The sequence below is a fragment of the Mirounga leonina genome, unplaced genomic scaffold (assembly GCF_011800145.1).
Source record: "Mirounga leonina isolate KUSES-001 unplaced genomic scaffold, KU_Mleo_1.0 Mir_94, whole genome shotgun sequence".
NCBI classification, from domain to species: Eukaryota; Metazoa; Chordata; class Mammalia; order Carnivora; family Phocidae; genus Mirounga; species Mirounga leonina.
In genome coordinates, this window is record NW_023270855.1 from 19,324,270 (window position 1) to 19,348,227 (window position 23,958).

General features: G+C 46.1%; 1 protein-coding gene across 4 annotated transcripts in view; it reads left to right on the plus strand.

Annotated features, from left to right (window-relative positions):
- Positions 1–23,958, plus strand: part of PDZRN3 (PDZ domain containing ring finger 3) — a 239,713-nt gene that overhangs the window by 171,732 nt on the left and 44,023 nt on the right. The window contains exon 1 of one of the 4 annotated variants that reach the window (XM_034996551.1): positions 19,534–19,777. The exons of the other annotated variants lie outside the window; for them this stretch is intronic. Coding sequence (XP_034852442.1) covers positions 19,709–19,777 — 69 coding nt within the window. The 5' untranslated portion in view covers positions 19,534–19,708. Of the gene's footprint in view, positions 1–19,533; positions 19,778–23,958 lie in introns of those variants that run through there. 4 annotated transcript variants of the gene reach the window in all.

Below are 23,958 nucleotides of genomic sequence, written 5' to 3' on the forward strand. Positions count from 1 at the left end.
CTAGAAGAGCTTGCTGTGATCTGATGACTTAACTATAATTTGTACCTGTACTTTTCACAGGCCCTGGCTACCCTCTGCCATCAAAATATTTGGAATTTATTCTTTAAACAGTGTAGGCCACTTGGGTTGTTGATTTAAAACATGCTAGAGGTTTTATAATGGTTATTTATATTGGCCAACACTGACCACTCTGCAAATGACCTGTTGATGTTGGACAAGGATAAGAGGCGCTGAATACAATGCAGGAGATGGAAAGAGATCAAAAAGAATGAGTGTGTTAGCTTAGCAACAATGCTCCATGGGTTAGCACGGAGATCAATTGTCTGTGCATGTGAGGTTTTCAGAATTGCATTATTTGGCCCACTCGCAGGAATTAGGTGTTCTCTTCGGGGAAATTCAGGAGTTTCTCAAACCATATATTCTATTACAATATCAACATTGTTGACTTTATAAAATCATGGTAGACTATATAAAGTTATACATAGATTTATATATATATGTATATATGTGTGTATATGTGTGTGTGTATAGTTTAAGCAAGAAGGAAACAACTTTATGTATATTAAAATGATTGTGCTTTTATAAATGAAAGCCTACACGTCCTTGTGAAGTACGTGTTTCTGTGAAGTAAGTCCCATTTCTGCAGGCTTCTCAAGAATTCACAGTGAATCCATTAAGAGGCCTGCCTGTTGACAGAGGAGGTAGCATACTTTGTCCCAACCGCTTTCTCTCATCCCTGTACTCCTTTGCTTTCATTTATTCAGTCTCCCGAGTGTCCGTTTGTTTGTCACGCATTTCCGGTGTCATTTCTCACTGTGCAAATGTCAGATATGAGACAAGAGAACATGCATGTTTGACAGCTGCCCAATAAATTATGCAGAAGAACAAGTTAGGGACAACTGCAGTGGACTTGCAAAAAATAAAATAAAAAAAATACCACCAGATATGTGGCTGGTTAAAAAGAATTTCCTTTGGAAAGCTTGTGTTGTCGAACCAGTTGTCACTTCATGAATAACTTATAAAATTATTCAACCATACTCTCTTAGTTGAAGCATTCACTTGGCTTGTCCAGGGGGCGGGCGGGGGTGGGGGCAGCCCTGAAGTCACTCAAAACTTGAAACCGAGTGAAATATGGTGGCCAGAAAGAGAGCTGAAAGGAAATGCATGTGCTTTGGACTTCCCAGTATTAAATCAGTGCATGAGTCATGGCACCGTGGAGCCTGGTCCAGCCAGAACCCACTGGGCCTCACAGTTTGCTCCCTGGAGGAGCATGGGGTTCCCAGCTCACAGCTCCATCTTCAGTGCAGTAAGACAGAAGCACATTTCAACAGGACCATCCAAGGTGTATATGCCCACAGCAGTTTGCAGATAGTTTGTGGTTTCTTGGCAGAAGATAACAAATGACCGTCACCACGTTGGAGGCAGAGAAAGGAAATGTGTTTGTGGCCCAGTGTAACTCTTCCCCCCTCCCCCCTCCACCCTACTGCACCTCTGCCTGCAACCCACCCCCCACTAACCCACCATGCTGACTCTGCCTTTGTTTTAGTCACGTGCCCTGCCCCCACCCCAGGAGTGCATATTTGTGGGATGATGTGGAGATGAAAGATTCATTCTGCAGCCACGAGGCCATTTGTCCTCCTCACATGGGAATCAGGCTCGCTGCCATGGCCTCAGCTGCGTCTGTGTTCTAACCATTGGGCAAAGTGGCCCATTAAAAAAAAAAAAAAAGGCAGCTTTTGTCTTACATACGCTGTAGCCAAGATCCGATCGTGTTTGACTCTCACAGTTTTCTCCCTGTGTTCACTGTTCATAGTAGCATTGGCTTCCTGTTACTTAGGAGAACCAACTTCCCATTAAACAACATGAGCAGAGTTATCTTTGAATCTGTTTGCAGGGCTGTGCGTGTGTGATGAGAAGCTGGAGTGTCTGTGGGATTCAGCAGAGGGAAAGCTGATGACCTAATGTAATAGTAAATGATTACAGCATGAGTGAGAGTTACCTGGCGTCAGCAAGCTGGTAGTTGTCTTAAGAAAGGGGAAGTGCTGTTTTAACACAAGTGGGCAGATGTGCTGGGGAAGGAAATATATTTACCTAATCCAGTCGCATTTAGACAGGTAGTTGGCAGCTCAGCCCCTCTTTGAAACCAATTTAACTTTGGTATTTCTCTCCCATTTATTTACTCTCTTTAGTGACCTTGTTTGGCACATCTTTGCACCATGACCAAAGTGACAGACTTTAGTCTCTGTTGGATTAATCAGTGTGTTCTTTGATCCATAGCATATGTTCCCCATAGACATTTAAAGTCAACATATTCAGCATTTGTGGTCTGCAGGTTCAAAGTTGTTAGCCAAGCTGATAGACTGGTTTGGGTGTTTGCATCCAAAAGACTCTTCCTCCTTCTCTCTCTCTCTCTCTCTCTCTCTCTCTCACACACACACACACACATACACGTATATTCACGCACTCCTAACACACACACACATCCACTCCCAACAACACAAATATTGACTGTACCAATCATTCATTAGCAGCAAAAATTTGAGAGCAATTATTTTTTTACTGCGCTTGCCCTGAAAGACACCATTAATTACTTTATTGCCTGTGGACGAGAGCCAGTTTCGGTGTCCCCGGAGTCTGCTCCCCACACGAAGGAGTATTTGCAGCTCTGAGGAACACAGCACAGGATGTCGTGTGGCAGGCGGTGCAGTGACATTGTGTGTTGACTCCTGAAGTGAGACGTCAAGACTCTCCCTGCCTCGGTATTGGATTCCTCCTGGTGTGGAGTTCACAGGTCAGGCTTGGAAGGGACGGTAGGTTTCCCCGATGGCCTAGACTCCAAGGAGAGGTGGGCGTTTGTGAATTTGGCATTGTGTCAGCTTCTTCTTCTTCTTTTTTTTTTTTTAAGAGCATGAGAAATGTCCCCCTAGAAATAATTATCAGGGGGACGGATGTTTTTGACCACTGACTTTGATGGTCTCATCCAAGGGGGGCGATGAACCAAGGCTCCCGATGGGGGTGGCATCAGCTGAACTTTCCTCTGGAGCTTTTTAGATGTGATGTTTTATAGATGGCTGTGACCCAGGCAACATAATCTTAATGCTGCTGGGTGGTTTTCATCCTTCTCCAGGTCTCCTTAGTAGAAGTACATGAATGCCTTCTGGAATTTAAACCTGTGCCCTGAGCCAAATTGGCCATGAGTTTCTTCTCAATCTAGAAAGCACTACAAGTCATTTGTAATGTGTATATTTATTTATTAGAAGTGGGCTGTTCCTTTATTAAAAATGTATTGATTGGACATGTGGTATGGCCTCTCTCCCCACCAAACGGAAATGAACTGAGACTTATTAATGTGTGTGATTACATGGTAGGGCCTCAATATCTGTTGGTTGAATTCATCAGCCTGAGTCTAGCTGTTCCACACCACTTGTTTTCAGAATGCGTGTGAATTATGATCCCAGTCTGAGCCTGCGTTAGCGGCATCCCCCATTTTTAAATCTAAGTTGAAATAGCTTAGTAGTAAGTTAAACAAGAGCTTGAGAATGTTTAATAAGTTCTAGAGGATAAAGAGGAATTGCAACGGAGAAAGCTTATGGGGTATGGGGCATCTCAATCCAGGATGGAGTACTGCGGGATGGATTTAATCCATGAGAGGCGAGGCTCAAATTATAATTTGGGAAATCGTTTCTGAAAGCCACTGCTGTTGGAACTCACAGTGGAACTGGATTGAATTATTTTCTTCCTTGGAAGGTTTTTAATTTTTTAAATGTGAACTGAGTGTGAAGGAAAAGGCCTCGTGGGTCCAGTGCCTCTGAGGGACCCTTCCTCATGGAAGAGCAACCTCCTTCTGGAAGAGCAACCCACAGGGTATCCTGCCCGGCTGTTGGTGGTTGGGGAGTGTGAACCGGACTCACCGTGAGGGAGTCAGTTTTGTTTTTTAAGCCACCTGCCTTCTCCACAGAAAGCATTTGTTAGAATGGGTGCTTCTTAGACCCTGGACTGAAGTATTTTTTAGTCAAGGAAAGCCAATATGAGGGAGGGAATATATTCTTTCGCAGTCCCTGTGCCATAAGAACAAAAGTCCAAGTTGCCACTTAGTATAGTTTAAATGATCAATTCTAGCTTGCTTTGATTAAATTACATATTCAATTATTTTTGTTTGAAATTAAAAGCTTGATTATATTACCGAATGCTATGTAATTTTATATGCGCCGTTCACTTATTTAACAATAAGGCACAGAGTGTGATTAACAATGTGGCTGCCAGTAGGAAGAAGCAAAATAATTATTTTTTCAATATACAAGTCCTCATCATGATTCAGAAATCAATATGCATCCGTGGAGGATTTGTTCTTGCTGTGGATTATGGACTTCAGGGTGGCCTCCCCTCATTTCCCTATGAATGTAAAACCTGGAGATTTTGGCTGGCCAGGCCGGTTTTTATTTCTCTCTCTCTCTTTTTTAAAGACTGATGTTTAACTGCAACCACTGGGACCTAAATCAGAGCATCCAGTGCCCAAATATGAATATTAATCAGACGCCAGGCCACAGAGCCCCTCTCTGAGTTTGACAGTTTAAAGAATCAGTTAGTTAATTAGAAGATGACATGGCATGCCCCGTCCCAAGGCTCTGTCCTGCCTTCTGTCTCCTCTTTTCATTTTCCTTTTTGACAAGTTGGATTACATCATTACTTGTAGTTTCACTTGTTATCCCCACTATGAAATAAGAATACTTTAAGCTTTAATTACCCATGATTTCTTCCTGCTCTCTCTCAAAGACCAGGCTTCAATAAAACTCAAAGGAACATGCAAGAAGCGGAGGTTCAAAAGCCCACGAACATCATCAGCCTTGCGACCCCAGCCACACTGCACACAACATTGTAGCGAGAAATCGAACGTGCTTAACAAGCGCTGAAAACTGGCAGCGGTAGTCGAGGTGATTAGCTTTATTTTTTTTTTTAAAGATTTTATTTATTTATTTGAGAGAGAGAATGAGATAGAGAGCATGAGAGGGGGGAGGGTCAGAGGGAGAAGCAGACTCCCTGCAGAGCAGGGAGCCCCATGCGGGACTCGATCCCGGGACTCCAGGATCATGACCTGAGCCGAAGGCAGTCGCTTAACCGACTGAGCCACCCAGGCACCCGAGGTGATTAGCTTTAAATAGTAAGATGCCTATTCTGACTTTGGTGCCACATCACAGTTGGTGTGCTCATCCTATGACTCATGGACCACCTGCTTGAAAAACCGGGGTGGGTGCCCAGGTCTGCTGAATGGTCGCCTCTTTGGGTAGGGCTTAGGATCTGCATTTAACCAATCCCACCACCTCACCCACCCAGGAAGGGGGGATTCTGGTGCACCCCAAAGTCTAGGTAATTCTGTTCTAACTGTTTTGGGTGTTTTTCTTGACATGATACTGCTCTTTTAAGAAGGTGAAGTTGGCATGTGGTCTCTAGAGGAGCCTCATTCCCAGGAGGGCAAACAGGGTTCAGATCAGTGTTCAGTTCTTCAAAATGAAGCTTTTTCTGACATCCTAAATAGAATTAACTCTTTACCCTGTTCTCCCCATACTCCTTCTCATGCATCTGTCATAGCATATCTGAAGTTGATGGTGCCATTTGGTCTGTGTGTCGGTGAGCCTTACAGACACGGAGCCACTCAAGAGAAGCAAGTGGGGCTTAGTGTCCTCTCTGACAGACATTATTGATGAAACTTTAAATAAGAAGAACAAGGGACACCTGGGTGGCTCAGTCGTTAAGCATCTGCCTTCGGCTCAGGTCATGATCCCAGGGCCCTGGGATTGAGCCCCGTATCGGGCTCCCTGCTCAGCGGGAGGTCTTCTTCTCCCTCTCCTCCCATTGCTATTTCCGTCTCTCTCTTTCAATAAATAAATAAAAATCTTTAAAAAAAATAAATAAGAACAACAAACCATTTACCATGAATGCTGTGAGCCAGCCACGGTACCAAGTAATTCATAAAGCTTTCTCAGTGGTCTTCACAACAATCCTGTGTGGTGCGATGAGGACTTGGACCCTCAGGCAGAAACAAGCCAAGTCCCAGTGGCTTAGCCAGCGTTTCAAATTCGGCATTCTGAGCCCCAATCCCTGACTCTTTTCCCGGCTCTGCAAAACCTCGCACAGTGGGTGCTTATTTACAGGTGATGAAAAGAAAGGATACCTGTAGGTGTCAGAGGGCATTTTTGAGATGCACCTCCATTGACAGGAGTACGCATAGAAGAGAGGTGAGAGCAGAGAATTAATATCTGTGCTGAAACTCTACTGACTCCTGGAAAGGCTGTGACTTTGGAATGTATCTACATTCGTTTAGAAGGCAGGAGGGAGAAGAAACACCTGCATGAGTCACCAGAGGGATCCATGGAGAGCAGGAATATATACTATCAGGAGGACTCAGGAGGAGTTAAAAAGGACAAGATGGTTGCCAGGGTCAGACCTTACAGGGAGAGCAAGACCAGTGGGGGCATTTAGGGGAAAAAAAAAAAAAAGCATTAACACAGTGGCCAGAAAGCTGGGCTCACATCCCAGTTCTGCCAGTGAGTGGCTGGGTGACCTTGGCCGCAAGGCCCCCAGTCTTTTTTGGCCTGCAACTTCATTTTCTCCCAAGTTGGTAGAGGTAAAGCTTGGGCCACGGGTCTCTGGGTCCTCCTGCTTAGATAGGTTGAATCGAGGACTTACAGAAGGCTCTTGGTTATGACATTCGAGAGGTCCTTGTGACCCTAGATGAGATGGTTTCAGTAGAGTGTGTTTGTCTGCAGGAGGGACGGGCCGTGAGGGCAAACCAGATCACATGGTGTTGAGGTGAGAAAGAAGAGGAGGTACCTCCTCATAGACTCCTCTGTCAAGAAGTGTGGCGGTGAACAGCAGGAGAAGGAGGAGGTTGGGGGCCTGCAGATGCGAGAGTCTGTAGGTCCGGTGGTTTCGGGAAAAGGGCTGGGTTGGACAGCAGAGTGGGAGGGTTTCTAGTCGGGGAGACCATCGCTGTGAGTCTAGAGAACCTGAGTTCGGAGGGAGAGAGGCCTCCATTCCCTGTAGAAACTGGAGGAGCCGAACAAGAGGAGGGGAGAGAGGAAGAATGTGCACAGAGTTTGTTTCTTCACCAGCACGGCTGACTTGGGGGTGGGGAGTTAACAGGGAGACAGACACATGGATTGCATAGATTCGTGTATTTTCATGAGGTTCCTAGAAACAGTGACGGTTTAGCCGGTGTCCGTCTGAACCAGTCAGGAATCCTTCTGTCCTGTGTTCGGACTGGCATGAGAGAGCTGGGAATAAAGGAAGTGGGAGAGGCAGGAACTGGGAGTCCGCCCCGCCAGCATCGTGGCCATGGGAGACATGGAGGACACAAGTGAAGAGGACTGGCTTGCCGCAGTACGTTTTGGTATTTTAAAGAAGGAACGGCACTTACTTCTCCATCGTTCCGTGCACCCTGGTTAGCCATTGTTCCTCCAGGCAGGGGACTTTGCTGTCACCAGGAGCAGCCTGGTGGCCTGATCTTCTCGAACTTGACGGGCACGTATGTCAGTGTCTGTACCAGCCATACCTTCAAAGAGCACATCCCTACAGAGGACGCAGCTACAGAGAGCCAAACGGGACTGTGTAGTGAGTACCTCATCAACATAAATTTACTCTGTTTTGTCAATTCTTAGATTATGTCCAGTAATTCTCTGGGGATTTTTTTTCCAATTAAGATACTAACCAATTAGTTTAAAGGTCCTTACAAGACAGGGCATATATTTGACCACTGTGTTCATCAGGCAGTTCTCCCCTTGATAACTTTACTGGTCCATGAGCCCCCAGGTGGCAGAGAACTAGCAGTCTCTAGTGTTCATGGTACAATTAATAAATAGGTCAGCATGCGTGACAGGTGAAGGGGACTGTGGTATGGCTTGCTCAGGCAGAGCTGTGAAGGAACACGCTCTGTCTCCATTACGGTGTATTTGCTTCTTTTCCTATAACGAAATGCCCTGAGGTGTAGGTCATGGTAGAAGGACTCAGAAAGAAGATGGGCAGAACTCGGGAGTGCTGACGGGGACCCCTGTGGGGTAGAAGGTAGAGAGTGAAAGAAGATGCCGTTAGTGCTCCCGGGTTCATGCTGTAAAATAAATCGTGGTTTCAGAACACCCATTTACCGGCTCTCTCGTTGATCTTCCCAGCGTAGCTCTGCCTACCTGACAGTAGATGAAAGATGTGGTGGTCCCAGGCATCCAAACATTTGGATGCCCATTAACGGGTTCTACACCTTGGTATCTCTCTGATATTACTGTTTCGCCTCAGTAAGCCCACTAACATCAGATATATCCTATCAGAGACTATTTTAAATCACTTCAATTTTCTCTGCCCTTGGGCTCTGCCCATAAGACTAGAATCCAAAGCGGATGAGTGTGGCCTATGATCTAGTGTTTTACTACCCCCCCCCATTTGTATTAGAGGCAACTTCATTAGCTTTTGGACTCACATATATCAGTTTTAAAGATGAAGTACAATGTCAGTAGTGTTTACCCAGTTCTCAAGTATATCAAGTTGTTCTGTTTTCCCAGAGAATGTTAAAAAAATTAGTATTGCCATTTGTGAGAGCATTTTTCTCTTAAAACGAGCCATTGGTCATAATAGTGTTGCTTACTTATTCTCTGAAGTGCTGTTTTCTATCGAAAGTAAATCCAGGATGGAAGCTTGATAAGCAATGTCAGACTTGGTAGAACGCAACCTTAGTGGTACAAGTGAATTATGAAGCCCCACTTCACCGTGTTGTTGTTTTTCCTCATATACGTCTCTCCGTCACTACTTGTTTATCTTGAGTGATTTTAAAATAGTGAATTAGCTTCTTGTTAGTGCCCAAGTCATCCATCCAGCTTGTGCTTTTCCTTTATCGCAAATTCCTTCAGACAGGAACAGTCCAGGAGCCTCTGGCTCAATTACGGGCTGTCGGGAAAAAAAAAATCTATGGCAGGGATGTGTCCTAAATCCTAGAGTCCGGCCAAGGCTGAAACAGAGAAGCTGTGTTTCCCCAACCCACTTTTGGCAGTAGTCCAACCTGGCATCCACCAAAAAAAGGACCAAGTAATTTGCCCGTTAGGACACCCAGTTCTGAATTCGGATCTGGGCTCTTTCTTACTATTTCCTGCCTCTACCCTGTGTCACCCTCTCGCCATTTTATACTTTCCCACCTTCACGCCAACAAACACGTCAGTCCCAGACCACTCCCTTGGACATGGCTTCTGTCCCACCATTTATTTGCCCTCGAGACCACCATCCCTCTGGACTTCCCACCATGGCCCAGGCACCCAGCTCCATCTGCCACTAGCAAGTTCTCCCTCACGCTGTTTCACACGCATTACTCCACCTGGATTGTTATTCCCACATCCAAATTCCCTCCTTCTTGCAACAGCCAGCTCAAACCCCGCCTCCTTCACAGAGGCTGTCTTAATTACAGCAGACCCAGAAGCATGGCCCCAGGGAGGTTTGTTGTAATTATCTCGTGGGGGTCATTAGGAGCAGTGGTCCCCTTTGTCCTCAACCTCTGCTCTCTGCAGCCCAGACCTCCCCTTTCCCCCTTTATAGTTCAGTCTTATCTTCCAGAGGGGTTGTCAGCAATCTGGGTATAAAGTCAAGGTTTTACAATTTTTCTGTGTCCCCTCAGAGGGCAGGATGTGTGGTTCAGATGCTTGGTAAACATTGCTTATTAATGAATCACTGTAACGAAGCCATTTATTAGTCATAAAACACTGGGGTTTCTGTCTTCAGGAACTTGTAGCTTTTCCCAGAGGAGGAAGGAGCTGGTCACAGTCACCATCCTGTCCCCAACACTTAGTGTAGCATTCGCCAGTTTAAATGGTTCGGAAGACTGAAAGACATGCCCCCGAGAAACCAGCACATACCAGATGGCAGCAGGTGCTGTACAGAGCACCTAGGATCTAGAGGTGCATTTTGAGGGTCAAGTTGGGCTTGGCTTTAGTATGAATGGGATTTAAAAGCTTGGAGTTCAAACTGGGAGAAGCAGAGTATGCAGAGGGTATCCTACTTAGAGCTAATAGACTCAGTGAAAGCACAGTGGAGGGGGAGACAGGGAAGTCTGACAAAACAGGCATGGGAAAGGTCATGACGGGGCTGAAATTCAATGCCAAGTCAGACGTTCATTCCAAAAACATGTTAAACGTGGTGGCGCATAATCTTCGTGTGGTATGGGAATGGACCCCTTTTTCTCTTTTTACATTCATGATTAAATATAGTCATTTTTATATAGCGTAGGTGATCGTGGTTTCCCATTTACAGGAGGTAAAAAGTTTTTTTCAAAAATACATTTATTTAAATAAAACCGAGTGAGTAGCTTTAAAGAAAAATACGAAGTTTATGGTGTTGAGGCCAAACATCAAAAAGGGTGATTCCCTGTGGCTGGAAATTGGGCATGTACCAGTATAGAAATGGAAAGATTCCCCCTACTCCAGTGGAAGGTTGCTGCAGAAAAGTTACCTAGGCCAAGGCCTACAGGATTGTTGGAGTTTGACCCGGTGGGAAGCCATCGGTGAACCTAGCGAGAGCAGTGGTAAGTCAGACGCAGGGCAGCTATTCCGTGAGGACTGGGATTTTATGTTCCCTGTTTATCACTAAACAGCAGTGTCTGGCTCATCGCAGGCAGGTATGAAGAAGGTGTGAATCAGTAGGTGGTAGGTCTGAAGCGAGGCTTTTCTTTCCACCCGTGGCACTGCCTCCGGCTGCTGATTTCCTCCTACCTCCGCTGGCCAGAGCTGCTGAGCTGGGAGCAGCCTGGTTCCCACGCCCCCTCCCGAGTGAGCTCACAGGACACCGTGTGGGTGGAGGAGGGAGGCGGGCCACCAAGCAGCCCGGCCTGCAGGCTCCTGCGGAGGTCTCCCACCGACACTCTTACACTTTCTATCTTCATAGATTACCAACACCGCAGGGCCCTGGGCGCCTTGGTGTACTCCAGCAGAAACCAGCCAGTGAGGAGGCCTGGGACGGAGGTGGGGACCACAGACCCCCACCCCCATCTCAAGGGGACAGTCTTTACTCTGCCCCTGTTTGCCGCACATGTGTCAGTTTTGGGTGATTTATCAGAAGATGCCCACAAAATACACATTTTAGGTGAGAGTTCCTGATTGTGTTTTTACTCAGCACCTAATCCAAAACTCTGAAGATGCTGCACTGGTCCAGCACAAGTCTGTGACCTCTGATGTAATGAGATAAAGTCCTGTCTCCTCCTTTGTCCATCCCAGGTTTTGTCAAATTCAGTTGTCCCTTTATGTACATTTTTTCTGACCTGCTATTCTGGTCATTTCTCTGAATCCACAGTCACAAAGTCGGTGTCCTTTTCGTGTGTCCCTTAGCCCGAGTTCCAAATCTCTCCCCCTTTCCTCTTGCTGAGTGTCCTTCATCTTGGCTATTTGGTCCCGTCACTTGCTTTCCTTCTCTGTCATCTGAGTTCAGGCTCCACACAGTTAAGCCTGGCTTAAGCCATCAGGACTTTGAAGGATGTGCTTGCCCCCATCTTAATTCCCCCAAATCCTGGCCTGGCGCCCTCTCCAGTTAACTTCTCTTCTCCTCAGCCTCTGTGTTCACACATCTGTCTTTGTCATGTCTCCTTCTCTTCCGTCCCTCCTCCCTGACTCCAGGCCTGGAATCTTCTTTCCTGCTGTCAGGAATCCCACGTCCAGTGGTTGGAACAGACCCACGTGGTTCCCGGCAGGCCTCAGATAACCCTCAGGATTGCTGGGAGCCTGGCCAGGGTCACAGAGCTCCAAAACTCGTCACCCCTTCGTGCCATTCAGAATGTAGCCTTTGAGGGGTCCGTCACATGTACGTGGGCACAGTGGCTCGGGGAGGACCTGACACATTTCACATCCCCTGGGGTCAGGCTGCTGGGTGGTTGTAAATATCAAAAAGGAAAAATACCATCCAGCATGAGATACGAACACATCACAGTTGCAGCAAGGCCTGCCTTGTCCTCTTCGGCAGGCCAGGTACTTACAGAGGCTGTGTGCTGATCAGGATCATCACGAGTACATTGTGTTGCTTAGATTTTTTTCTATAGCAGCTCCTGCCACTTCCAAGCAGGGACCCAGCCTTTAGAGCCTCTCTGCATGCACCAGTGTTCCTAACGAACATGTGAGGCTGTGGGAAGCAAACGGACGCACAGCAGATCGTGGGCTCTGGGGTTACACAGTCTGAATCCGGATCTCATCCCCAGTGTTACTGGCCATGGGCTCTTGGGTCAGCCATTCTGCCTGCCTGCCCTCCGTCTTCTCCTGCGTGACATGGGGAGAAGAGTGAGCGCTGCCTCATCATCCTGTCTGTATCAGAGAACTCTTGGTTCACTCTGTCATAGTCTGGTTGGCAAATTTTGGTTCACAGGCCAAATCCAGCCCATAGCCTGTTTATACACGGCCTGCATATGAAGAATGTTTTCTGCATTTTATAAAATGGTTGTTCTAGAGGCACCTGGGTGGCGCAGTCAGTTAAGCGTCTGACTCTTGGTTTCAGCTCAGGTCATGATCTTATGAGTCAGGAGATCGAGCCTCATGTTGGGCTCCACTCTCAGCAGGGAGTCTGCTTGAAAGATTCTCCCCCTCTGCTCCTCCCCTCCTCTCTCTCTCTCTCTCTCTCTCTCTCTCTCGTTCATTAAAATAAATAAATAAATCTTGAAAAAAATAATAAAATCATGAAATGGTTGTTGACGTAAGTTCCTACGTAGCATTCTTGATTTGGCCCACAAAATGTAAACTATTTACTGTCTGGCCTTTTATGGTAAAAGTTTACCGCCCCTGCACTACAACATGCTGGAAGGGCTTTGGGTCCCTTGGTGTGTCACTTTCCTTTTGGTTGGTTGCACACTCAACTAACTGTGTTGAGTGTTCTGTGTTCTGTGAACGTGTTCTGAGAACGTTCATAGGCCTTCTCTCTACTAAGTCCTCCCTCCACAGCCCTGGCTTGCGGGGTGGGTGCCACACTGTAAGGTGGGGAAACCAAGGTCCCAGGAGACTGTGAATTTCCTTCCTACAACCTGTGAGTTATTCTCGATTGGACTGAGTTGACCTGTTAGCCTCCCTTCCCCACTTGGCTCCCTGAGCCAGGGCCAATGGATGTGCTCCCTCTTCTCTGGGAGGAACTCACATGCATTTGGAGAGGGTTTGGATGTTGCTCTAGGCATTTCAGGGGTCCTAGAGATGACTCACTCAGGAATCCGCCCTCCAGGAATCTCAAATATAATTGGGGAAACAGAGGCACACACTTACTACCAGTAACAATAAGACGCACTGGCACCACCCCAAACACAACGTGCTCTGGGGCCTTCGAGGAATAAAAGCATCTACAGGGGCATCCCCCAGGCTTTAAGCCCGTCAGAAAACTTGAATTTTCTGTTGGAATTTGAGGCCCCTTGGAGCTCTTCCCCACTGGCTGCTTTCACCAAAAATCCTCGTGTTTCTGCCACCCCATGGCTGATCCCTGTAGCTCTGGCTGCATTCTTGTCCAGCAGTTTTGTGGTTCATCAGGCAACCCTTGGAGCCTGATGCTCATTTGCCTGGGTGGCATTTGAAGGACAGCTGTGGCGGGAGGGCGTCTGCTGCCCTCACCCATCTCTCCCTGCCGCCCCTCCCGGGGCTCAGTGTGTGCCTTTGCTCCCAATTGCTTCAAGTGAAAACAACGAGCTATGGGTCTCAGGTAGCCAGGGTGTTCATCGGGAACCTGGAGCCCAGAGGACATGCTGTCAGGACAGTAGCACCTCGGTCAAAAGGAAAAACATCCTTTCGTGTATAAAAATAAGAGTTGAGGTCCTGAGCAGATATTCTGAACTTCTGTACCTCTTCAGAAACAAAACACTCAAAGCTGCTATGATAGGTTTTTTTCAACTCATGTGACGTTCGTATGTTCTGCCGTCTTGGGGCAGTTGCTTTTTCTCTTCACAGTGATGATATGATTTTCATCCACCCTTGGCTTTCCAGCAGTTCTTACTCCTTGTTCAAGAATTAGTTCGAGAACTCACTAAATATGGTTCAGACAGGCCATTGAAGGGTCACCCTAACTAAGGTGAAGGTTAACTAGAAGTTACTAAACCGTTTCCTCAACAGATTGTGATTTGAATCTCTGGCCATGACTAGGATGGAAGGCTTGTAGGAGCAATTTTTGCCCTGCAGAAAGGTAGTATCTCAGTCCCCTTGGGCTGCTTAACAAAGTTCGGTGGCTTATAATCAGCGGAAATTGCTCATAGCTCTGAAGGCTGGAAGTCCTAGATCAGGGTGCCAGTGTGCTTGGGTGAGGGCTTGCTTCCAAGTCACAGATTTCGCTGTATTATCACACTGCAGAAAGGACGAGAAGCTCTGTGGGGTCTCTTTTATAAGAACACTGATCCCATTCATGAGGGCTCTACCCTCATCACCTAAGCACTTCCGAAGGGCCCGACCTCCTAAGACCATCACACTGGACCTTAGGATGTCACCGGATTAATGTGGGAGGGAACACAAATATCCAGACCGTAGCAGGCATAAAAAGTGCTTTTCCCAGGTGTATGGCCTTGATCTTCTTGTGAGCGTTGGACTCTATGTCCATTTTGGTCACTGTTGTGTTCTCAGAACTCAGGAAAGTGCCTCATAGTGCGTGAGCACTCTGTGAATATCAGATGCCGAATTTATTCACGAGAGATTTCTTGAGCATCTGGGGTTGGGGGGGTAGGGGTGGTCCTCCATAGCTGAATTCGGCCTGGTCTTCTCCACTGCCCTCTCCAGTGAGGAAAGGAGTGATGGAAACACAGAAGGACCACATAGTGTGAAGCGTGCCAGAAAGGAGGTAGCAGAAGAGCAGTCCTTGTTGCCAGGGGCAGCAGTGGGGAGACTTAAGGGGCACACCGAAGATCGCGGAGTTGGGTGGTGCACGCCGAGGGCCCGCCATGTGTACGGACATGAGGGTGAAGGACCCTAATGCAGGAAGTGCTGCTGGACAATAGAGGGCACTGCAGGAGGGGTCAGGTCCACGAGCTTGGGAGCTTGGACTGTGCCTTGAGGGTGATGGTTTATCAGCCATGTGGGTGTGTACGTGTGCAGAATGATTCTAGCCGCGTGGTACAGTAGGACTTGAAATGAGAGTGGGATTCAAACCAGGAAGAAACAAGTTAATGAATCCGAGATCCTGAAAAACGCTGAAAAGCACTTAAGGAAAAGCAGAGCCAGTGGGCAGGTCTCTCAGAGACTGGAGGGAGGTGGGATAGATTCCGCAACTCATCGGTGCTGGGCCCCGATGAGACTCCAGTTCTCAGCATGAATTTGGCTCCATCATCCCCACCTCTTTTTTGTCATCGCTCTTCCCAGAAGAACATACCTTTCAAGCGTCTGTAGTTTGATGACCCCCGTGTTCCTCGTACATGGGGAACAACAGGAAGGTCAGATGACAGGTATCAGACAAATGGGCACCCCAGTGTGTGTGCTAGAATAATATGCTTGAATTATAGATAGATGTTTCCACAATTAAGTGAACGTAAGTTCTTGTCTCCATCTGCTGACTCTTGCGACATCCCCGATGACTTAAGGAAGTTCAAAGAATGATGATAAAGGCTCTTCGCTGGGCACCTTCAGCCGTTACTGTACGTGCCTCTTCTATCTGTCTCTCTCTGCGTGTTCCTCGGTGACCCTTATTTGCACTGTATTTTTCATTACCATGAAGGCAGGAAGAGGAGGTGCCTGATAGTACAGAGCATCCAAGAGGCGTGCTGTGTGCTCTCGTGAGCTTATTAGGCACTTTCCGATGATGCAATTACTAACTTGAAAAGGACATTCAGCATTTTCATCAGACAATGCGTGTCTTTGTGTGGCCCATAGCTTTTCATTTTTCCTGGGACAGCTGTTCTCTCAAAAACAGTTCTATTGTGAATGACTTCCTGTCCCTAAGATCTGTGCCCCGTGGATCGGCAGCATTAAATGCCTTGGTGTGTATCATCGTACAGGTGGACCTCCTTTGGCACAGTTGTGTTTCTTACTCTGTGAAAGCAGCATTTTGAAAATGCAACTATTCTAGGGGTACTAGATGATTTTACAGAGGAAAGGGTATTTTTAAGGCAGATCATCAGTTCGGTAAGTCTTGTTTTAGGCAAAATGGGTACGAGGGTTTTTCATTCTTGAGTCCAAATAATATGTAATCATAAGAGTGGAAAACCAACCATGAGTTGAATTTGAATTAGTATCCTCTCCACTCTTCTCCCCACCCCCAAGCATGAGGGTCTTAGACTCCTAGCTCACGGACGTGTCCTCCTAAAGCAGCGATTCTCAGCATGTCACCCAGGCACCTGGAGTGGGGGCAGGGGGTCCTCAGCACTGTTTCAGGGAGTCTGTGATGTCAAAGCTATGTCCATAAAAACATCAAGATGTTATTTTTTTCTATTGCTCTCGTTCTTTTATGAATGTACAGTGCAGTAGAGTTTTCTAGAAGTCCCTCTATCACATAACAAAAATGATTGAGTGCAGAAGCAAAAGGCCAGCTGTCTTCAATTAAGCTAGACATAGAGGGCTTTGTGAAAATGTAAAACAATGCCATTCTTCCCAAAAAATTCTTGTTGTTTTGGAAAATACGGTAATGTTTCATAAAAATGTTATTTATGTTAATATGTAGTGGGTTTGTTATTGCTATTTTAAATGAATGAAGGAATAAATATTTTCATATTTCTGGCTGTTTCTAACATGATCAACATCGATCGGTATAGCCCAAATAAAAAGCAGCCCTTCAGCTTTCTCAATAATTTTTTAAGAGTGTGGGGGACTCCTAAGACCCAAAAGTTGGAGGAACTTTTCTCAAGTACAAGGCAGTATTTGGTAAAACTCTCCTGGCTTGCAAATGAGATTTGAAAGTTCTCTAACAAAGACCAAAGGGATTTGCCTAAGTTCCCTATTCCTTTAGCAGGAGCCCATTTCTACATTTATCTGTGGATGTGCAAGAAAAATATGAATATAAGCTAGTGTAAAACACAAGACCTTACCAAAAAATCATCTATAAGCCCACAACGTTGGGGGAGGAAAACCAAGCACACCGTTGTCCTCCGTATATGGTACTTCCAGTTCGCACTGTAGGGTATGAGTCTGTGAGACATCAGCCTTCACCTCTTCATTCAACTGGAGGACGTGTGTTTCCCCAGCACCTTCACAGGGCTGGCCCACGCAGGGCAATGCAGACACAGTTCCCTGCCCCCCTGGGAAGCCGATGTCCTTGTTTAAGGAGACCATGAGTAACAAACAAGCATAAATGATCAGGAAGACAGAGGAAATGAATGGGATGATACCACACAGTCATTTGGAGGATTGAGAAATAGATTCACACAAGGTGCCCAGCAAAGGCTTCTCTAACGAGACTTCATCTGAGCTGAGACGGGGTTGCTGGGTAGATAGGAAGGAGAAGGGAGGAGGGAGGGACATTCTGGTGGAGGGAATCCTGAGGAAGGACACGGCTCAGTGGGGGTAGGGTGAGACCAGAGCCCCGGTAGATGATGGTATAGAGAAACTGATGGGCAAGGACAGGATTTTCTAGGGCATTGGAGGCCCGGTGAAGAATGTGATTTTAATCCAAGTGCGATGAGAAGTCATTGCGGGGTTTTCAAGCAAGCGAAAGAAGTGATCCTGTTTCTGCTTTATAAAGGTGGACCTGGCAACCTTGTAGAGTGGGGAGCCCATGGGTGGGCAAGAGAGGAAGCAGAAAGTGCTTCAGGAGGCTCTTGATGTCATCCAGGTGGAGTGGATGGTGCGCCAGGGATGATAAACAGAAGTGGACAAAATTGAAATCTTACTTGGAATCAAAGAGAGCAGACCTACAGAGAGAGGGAAGGCTCTGGGGATGAGGGCTGTGAACAAGCATGACCTCTGGTTTTGGCTTGACATCTTGTGTTTTCTCACATGGTTGCAACAAAACTCTGCAAGGTAGGTAGTTTTATAGCTAATTAGAGATCAGGAAACCAAACTCCCAATAACCTGCTTAGGGATCCATAGGGCCCTTCCCAGCATCAGGGCAAGTCAGAGGTCACTACCACTGCCCAGCCCCACCTGTGGCTTCTTTTCCCTGGTGGTATGCCTCCGCTCTCTGCTCTAGCCATGGTAGGGACACCAGGTGTGGGTCTCAGATGAAGGTTCCCTTCCTCCCCCCACCCCCCCAGCAAGCCAGGGCTATGAGCTGATCTGTGACAAGTTGCCATGCCTCATCTTCTGGGTCTGAGAAATGGGACCAGATGTATCTGCTGGCCACCAGCCCAAGTGGGATTTTATTTACAGGTTTACTCACATCACAGGTGTGTCTGGGCTCCCAGAGAAAGGGAGCATTATTCTTCAGGCCCTGTTATGCCTCTTGGCAAGACGTGGGAGTCCTCCTGAGAGACAGTTCAACCTTTATAAATATCGAGGCGGGGGGGCGGGGGTGAAGGTTTGGAAGCAGTTGTGAGAATTTTAAACATGAGTGATTTGCTTTGAAACAATAGTACCTGTGCATTTCATTTAGGCGGTGGGGTGATGATTTGAAAAAAAAAGTTTTGTTTTTAAAGCCATCAAACTTACTGGTTCAGAGGCTGAATGAAGGGAGACAAGAGGCAAGGCAGCAAGGATAAAAATTCTTAAATGCTCTGGGTGCTCACCTTCCGTGTATCATCGCAACTCCCTGCTTTCTTGACACATAGCATGGAGCAGAGCTATGTGAGTCTAGGCAGCTGTGGAATATCAAATCCGTATCTGTAGTAGCCAGTGACAAGTAGCTCAGTGGCATGGTCTCTGAGATATCCGTAACATCTGCATAGCTATAGAGATGGCACAAAACTGGTTGCTTCTCTTCCTTCCAGTTAGCTGGGCAGCCCTTTAAGAAATAACTTTCTGCTTTGGGAACTGAAAATGTACTTTAGCAGTGATTATCTGCTTGCTCACCTTTAGGGTAGCCTGTCTCCTTACAACCCCGTGGTTACTTTGCATACACACACGTAGATCTTGCAATTTAAATTTTTATATTTTATTCATATGTGGCACATTTTTCCTGCAACTTGGTAAAGCACTAAATATTATATGAATAATATTCACAACATGTGCATTCCATAAAACTCATTTATATGCCATCATTATCTGCAGCATTAAATACATTTTATATCATCAAAAATTTTATGATATATTTAAAAATGAATTTCTACTTAGCTTAAATGCATTAGGGATTATCCTAAGAGACCTTGCTAAAAACGCAGTCATGTTTATTTGTAACTGCCAGAAAACGGCTTACAAAATTGTTACTGTCTTTTATTATTCCCTACCACTGGAGCACTTGCTTGTTAATTAGAGAAATTTCAACTGTCATAGTTGGCAATTATAGCTTCTGTATCATTGTCTGTTATGAATAGTCAATGAGAGCTGATTAATATGCATGAGCAGCAGTATATATAGCGTGTGCATTGGACCACAATCCAGCTGCCAGAGTCCCTCAGAGGAGGGAGTGGGGTGTGTGTGTGTGTGTGTGTGTGCGTGCGCGTGTGTCTCTGTGTGTGTGTGTGTGTGCATGCTGCGAGGGAAGGAGGGGAAACGTGGAAGGGGAGAGAGTTGTTTGCAGCCTTAGAGAGCAACGCCAATGTGAAGTGTGGCAGCCGCCCGATGCACCTGAGGCTCTCCGACGATACCTTCATGCCCGCACGCAGGACGCTGCTTTTCCCGGGTGCTGGCGAGTACTGAAGCCTTCCTTTGACGTTTCTCTAAACATGGGATGCAGTTTGTGCAGCCTGCAGAAGCAAGAGGAGCAGTACAAATTGCTCTATGAAGTTTGTCAGGTAACGCGTTGCATTTTATTCTGTGGGAGTGGACTGGCACTTACCTGGCAGAGTTGTAACTTCTCGGGAAGGAATTGGGGATCTGGGGTGTATCTGTGTTCTGAATGAGACAGCTTTTCTGACTTTTCAGTACATTCTCTGTTAAATCTCTTACTTGCTTTCCCTCACAGTGGCACTTAGGTGCCTGTATTTGAATATCTAAATAGATGTTGACAGTCACAAAGTACGTTTCCAGCAGTCACATCACAAAGCTCCTTTATAACTGGCCACTCTCTGGAGTGTCAGCGAATGTCTTAGGAAGGGTCAGAGCGTGGTCACCCTTTGAACAAGTTAGAGAAGACGGGGATGATGATTAATGCTTGTGCAGTTTTGTCTCTGTTTACAAATAGTTACGAGGCACGCCTTTAGGTAGAGCACAAGCGTCTACCACAGACTTGATTCTTTCAGCAACTTCTTGTCCTGGGACATGTGGTTCAGATTTATGCTTCACACTTGCCATTTCTGTACCTCACCCTGTGAAAATTTTAAGAACTTGAAGAGCAGGTGGCTTGATCTTGGGTGCTGTCATCCACGGCAGATGACTTCTCGAAACTTCTACATCATGAGTAATGTGAAAATTCAGTCAAGATGAAATGGGATAGTTAAGGCATTAACCCAGATAACTAACCTTACATTTGTGTTGAGTGTTTTATTTTTAAATATTCACGTTCTATCCTGAACTATGAGGTTTTCATACTGTTGTTGGTAACCTAACTTGGCAGTTAAGTGTTTTCTCCTTAAGTCATTCTAACTCCTTCCAATTTTTTTTCAGCAATCAAAAAAATTAGAATCCTGTTAAAAAGGTTTTTTTTTTAATTAGAATGACAGAGTAAGGTCTTTATGGTAATAAAACAAAGATGTTTATTCCTTAATTTATCACAGTGAATGGGGGCATATTAATATATTCTCTAAAGAGCCAGACAGCTTAAAAAAAGAATTTGATTAGCCGTCCATTGGGCACCATTTTTGCACAAGCCACCAGAGGGCGCGTAGCATTAAAAAGACGAAGTGAAACAAGGCTGCTTCTGTGCATTGGCCGCTCAATGCACAGTGGACAATCCCATGATAGAGTGACCCTGTCTAAAGAAAAAGATGTGTGTGTGCGCGTGCGTGTGTGTTTTTTTCTCCACTGAAGCGTAGAGAATGTCCAAACCTTTTGCGGCTTGGTCATTCCCCCCCCCCCCCCCCCCCCCCCCCGTTGGTACAGAGCGCACATCTCTTACAAAAACAAGCATCTTAAATCAGTGTTTGACACACACTTCTGACCTATGACTTCATGCTTCGCACTCTGCTGGACTTCTGTCCTTTGGGAGCACATTGGAAGCCTGGGCAAAAGTGCCACTGGCAGTGGAGGTCTGGCCTCCATCCCTTGTGTGATCCTACGGTGATGTAATCCACATTTTGCCAGGTTATCATGTGCACTGAGCTGTGAGCCCCCCAGTTCTCAGTGAGTTAGACATTCAGGACCAAAACAAGCAGAACAACAGAACCATCACCAGGGTGGTTGTATGACAGACTTTCACTACTGTGTATATAATATAGTGCATAAAAACGGAGTCTTAATAACTTACTGGGTTTTTCTCTTTTAACCATCAGTGCACAGAAATATTGAGCATTCGTTGTTGTAGATGCGTTTAATTATACTGGTACCCTCCAAAATGTGGTCGCCCCATCCCATCTCCTGCAAATCCATGTTACCTTGTGCTTTATTCGTCTGTATTATTTAGACTCTTTCCTCTTAGCCCCCCAAAAGAAAGAGCCTGGATTCTGTTTGTTTTTACTAGGTGAATTTATGTGGAAATATTTCTGGCCAAAGCAACATGCAGTAAATTGCTGATAAATGACTTCCATATGGAATACACTTTGTCAGCAATTTAGGAAGCCATGCAAATTTATTTTCAGGAAACTCAAACTACTTTTCGGACCCATTACCCTTGTGCCAACTAAGTAAAATCCCCTTTCTCCTATTCTTTGGGAGTCCTGAACCGTAGCATAAAGGAATTCACAAAACACTTGCAGGAATTAATAACTGCATTCTCCTCCTTATTAGGCAAAGCCTTATTAAAAGCAGAGAAATTAAGGTTTCCATAAATTACAGTTCCAGAAGGTCCAGTGTGTCTGGCTTCAGTAAGCCCTCATAACAGCAACACAAAGAGGATCAAATGTTCTGGGGCTCAGACTTTATCCCTTCCTCATCCAGAGATAATTCAAAGAGATGCTCTTCATTAGGGCCTTTGGCAAGCTGCCTACCATGTCTTTTTGGGGCTGCTGTGAGCTTAATGATGCAGAACAATGGCTTTGCCTCTTGTTGCATACATACCTTATTGTACCTTTCATCACATTAGAAAAACAACAGCAACACAGGAAGTGGCCTGGCCGCCAGAGGGTACTGCAAGGAGTGCACACATATCAGTGATTTGCAGCATGCCTTAAGGGATACACCACGGTATTTGGGGATCGTGGGAGTACTTTGAGGAGGGTACAAGACGAGCCTCCTGCCCACCCTGGAGGTGTAAGATCTGCTGAGGCATAGCAGTCTTTGTGCTTTCATGGTAACTGTAGAGTCCTGGGGACCATCGAAACAGGACCTGTGGCCGTGGGACAGTTAACATTTAAGTTAGCAGCTGTTTCCTGCTTTGGAAAACTGCCCCATCTCGGGCGACTTTGACTACTCAGAAGCACTGCTGAAGTGGAAGGACAGAAGCAGGAGAGGAAGATGCTTCAAGGTTGTCAAGGGGTGCAGTCTTCGACTTGGACAAATTAACTGCCAGAAGATCTCATGTGCAGGGGTGATGGGGTAGGGAGCTTGACAGCTTCAAAGCTGTGGCCAGAACCCAACTGAAGCTGGTCCCCTGGTTATGGCGAAGGGGTAGGGGAGCAGTGTTGGCAGGGATGGAGAAGTCTGTGGCTCTGTTGGCTTGGTGCCAGGGACCCCAGCACCAGCCAAGCATCAGCCATCCCTCTAGCTGTGTCCTTTCAGGACAAGGGGAAGGCCAGTGTGTGGATGCTTTGAAGAGAGTTTTCAGACAGAGGCTGAGGGAAGGGAAAAGGACACACGAGACAGTATCACACATTCCCTCTGCCTCTCCTAAGGTCGACCGGATGCTTTTTGTAGAATAGTGACCTTTGTTCACTTGATTAGGTCGTAAGGAAACAATTGTTTGGGACTTAGGCTTCAAACTAGAAATGATAATAATGAATACATTCACTTAAGTCTATACACATTTTCAAGATGGCAAGGAGAACATATTAATTGCAGTGATGTTCATTGCAGGAACCAGCGTATTATTTATTGAGCACTTCCTGTGTGCCAGCACTGTGCTGAGTGTGCATTTCTCCATCAGGTCCTCACAGCAGCACCAAGAGATGGGCAATACTACTATCCCCATTTCAGAGATAAAGAAACTGAGGCACAAAGGAATTACAAATGGGGGTGGCAGCGATGCCTGTGCTGGGATTCCAAAGTCTGAATTCTTCTCTTACACAGTATAGATTATTTTTATCAAAACCCGTGAGTAGAGGACCTGTATTATATAGAATGCTTAATTTTTAAAAATCATTCTCACCTTTGTGGAGCTGACATGGAGACCCCGCATTCTCAAACAGGGCCCCATGCTGCTTGGCCTCTCCATCATCAGCTTGGGAGTACCTGGGTCTGTTCTCTTACAAATGAGAGGACTTGAGATAGGGCCCCTAGTCCCTCATGCCAGGGGAGAATGGCGGACAGGGAGAGAAGTGTTCAGGAAGGATGCAGCATTCCCATCAACTTCCCAGGCAGTTTTAAGAATGGTTCGTTTGAGAATGGTTCGTGTCATTTGTGCTTTTATGCCCCCTGAAGTTGTTGATTTTGAGACTTGGCCAGGTCGTGGTATGATAAAGTATGGACAGAGCTAATGGTGGTTAATTGGATGAACATAAACTTGACCTCTATACAGAAATGTTGAACGTGGTTTAGTTTTCTTGCAAATGAGAGTGTGTTTGCTTAAACAATCTATCAGTTCCAAAAGCTTTATTATTAGAAGCAGCTTTATAATCCGAATTAGTTGAGGTAAAGCAGGTGTGGAAGAAGAAAGCCCATCTCCTGCCTTAATGACATGGCACCTGTCTGTGGCCGAGAAGGTCCCTTTTTTTCACGGTGGGCA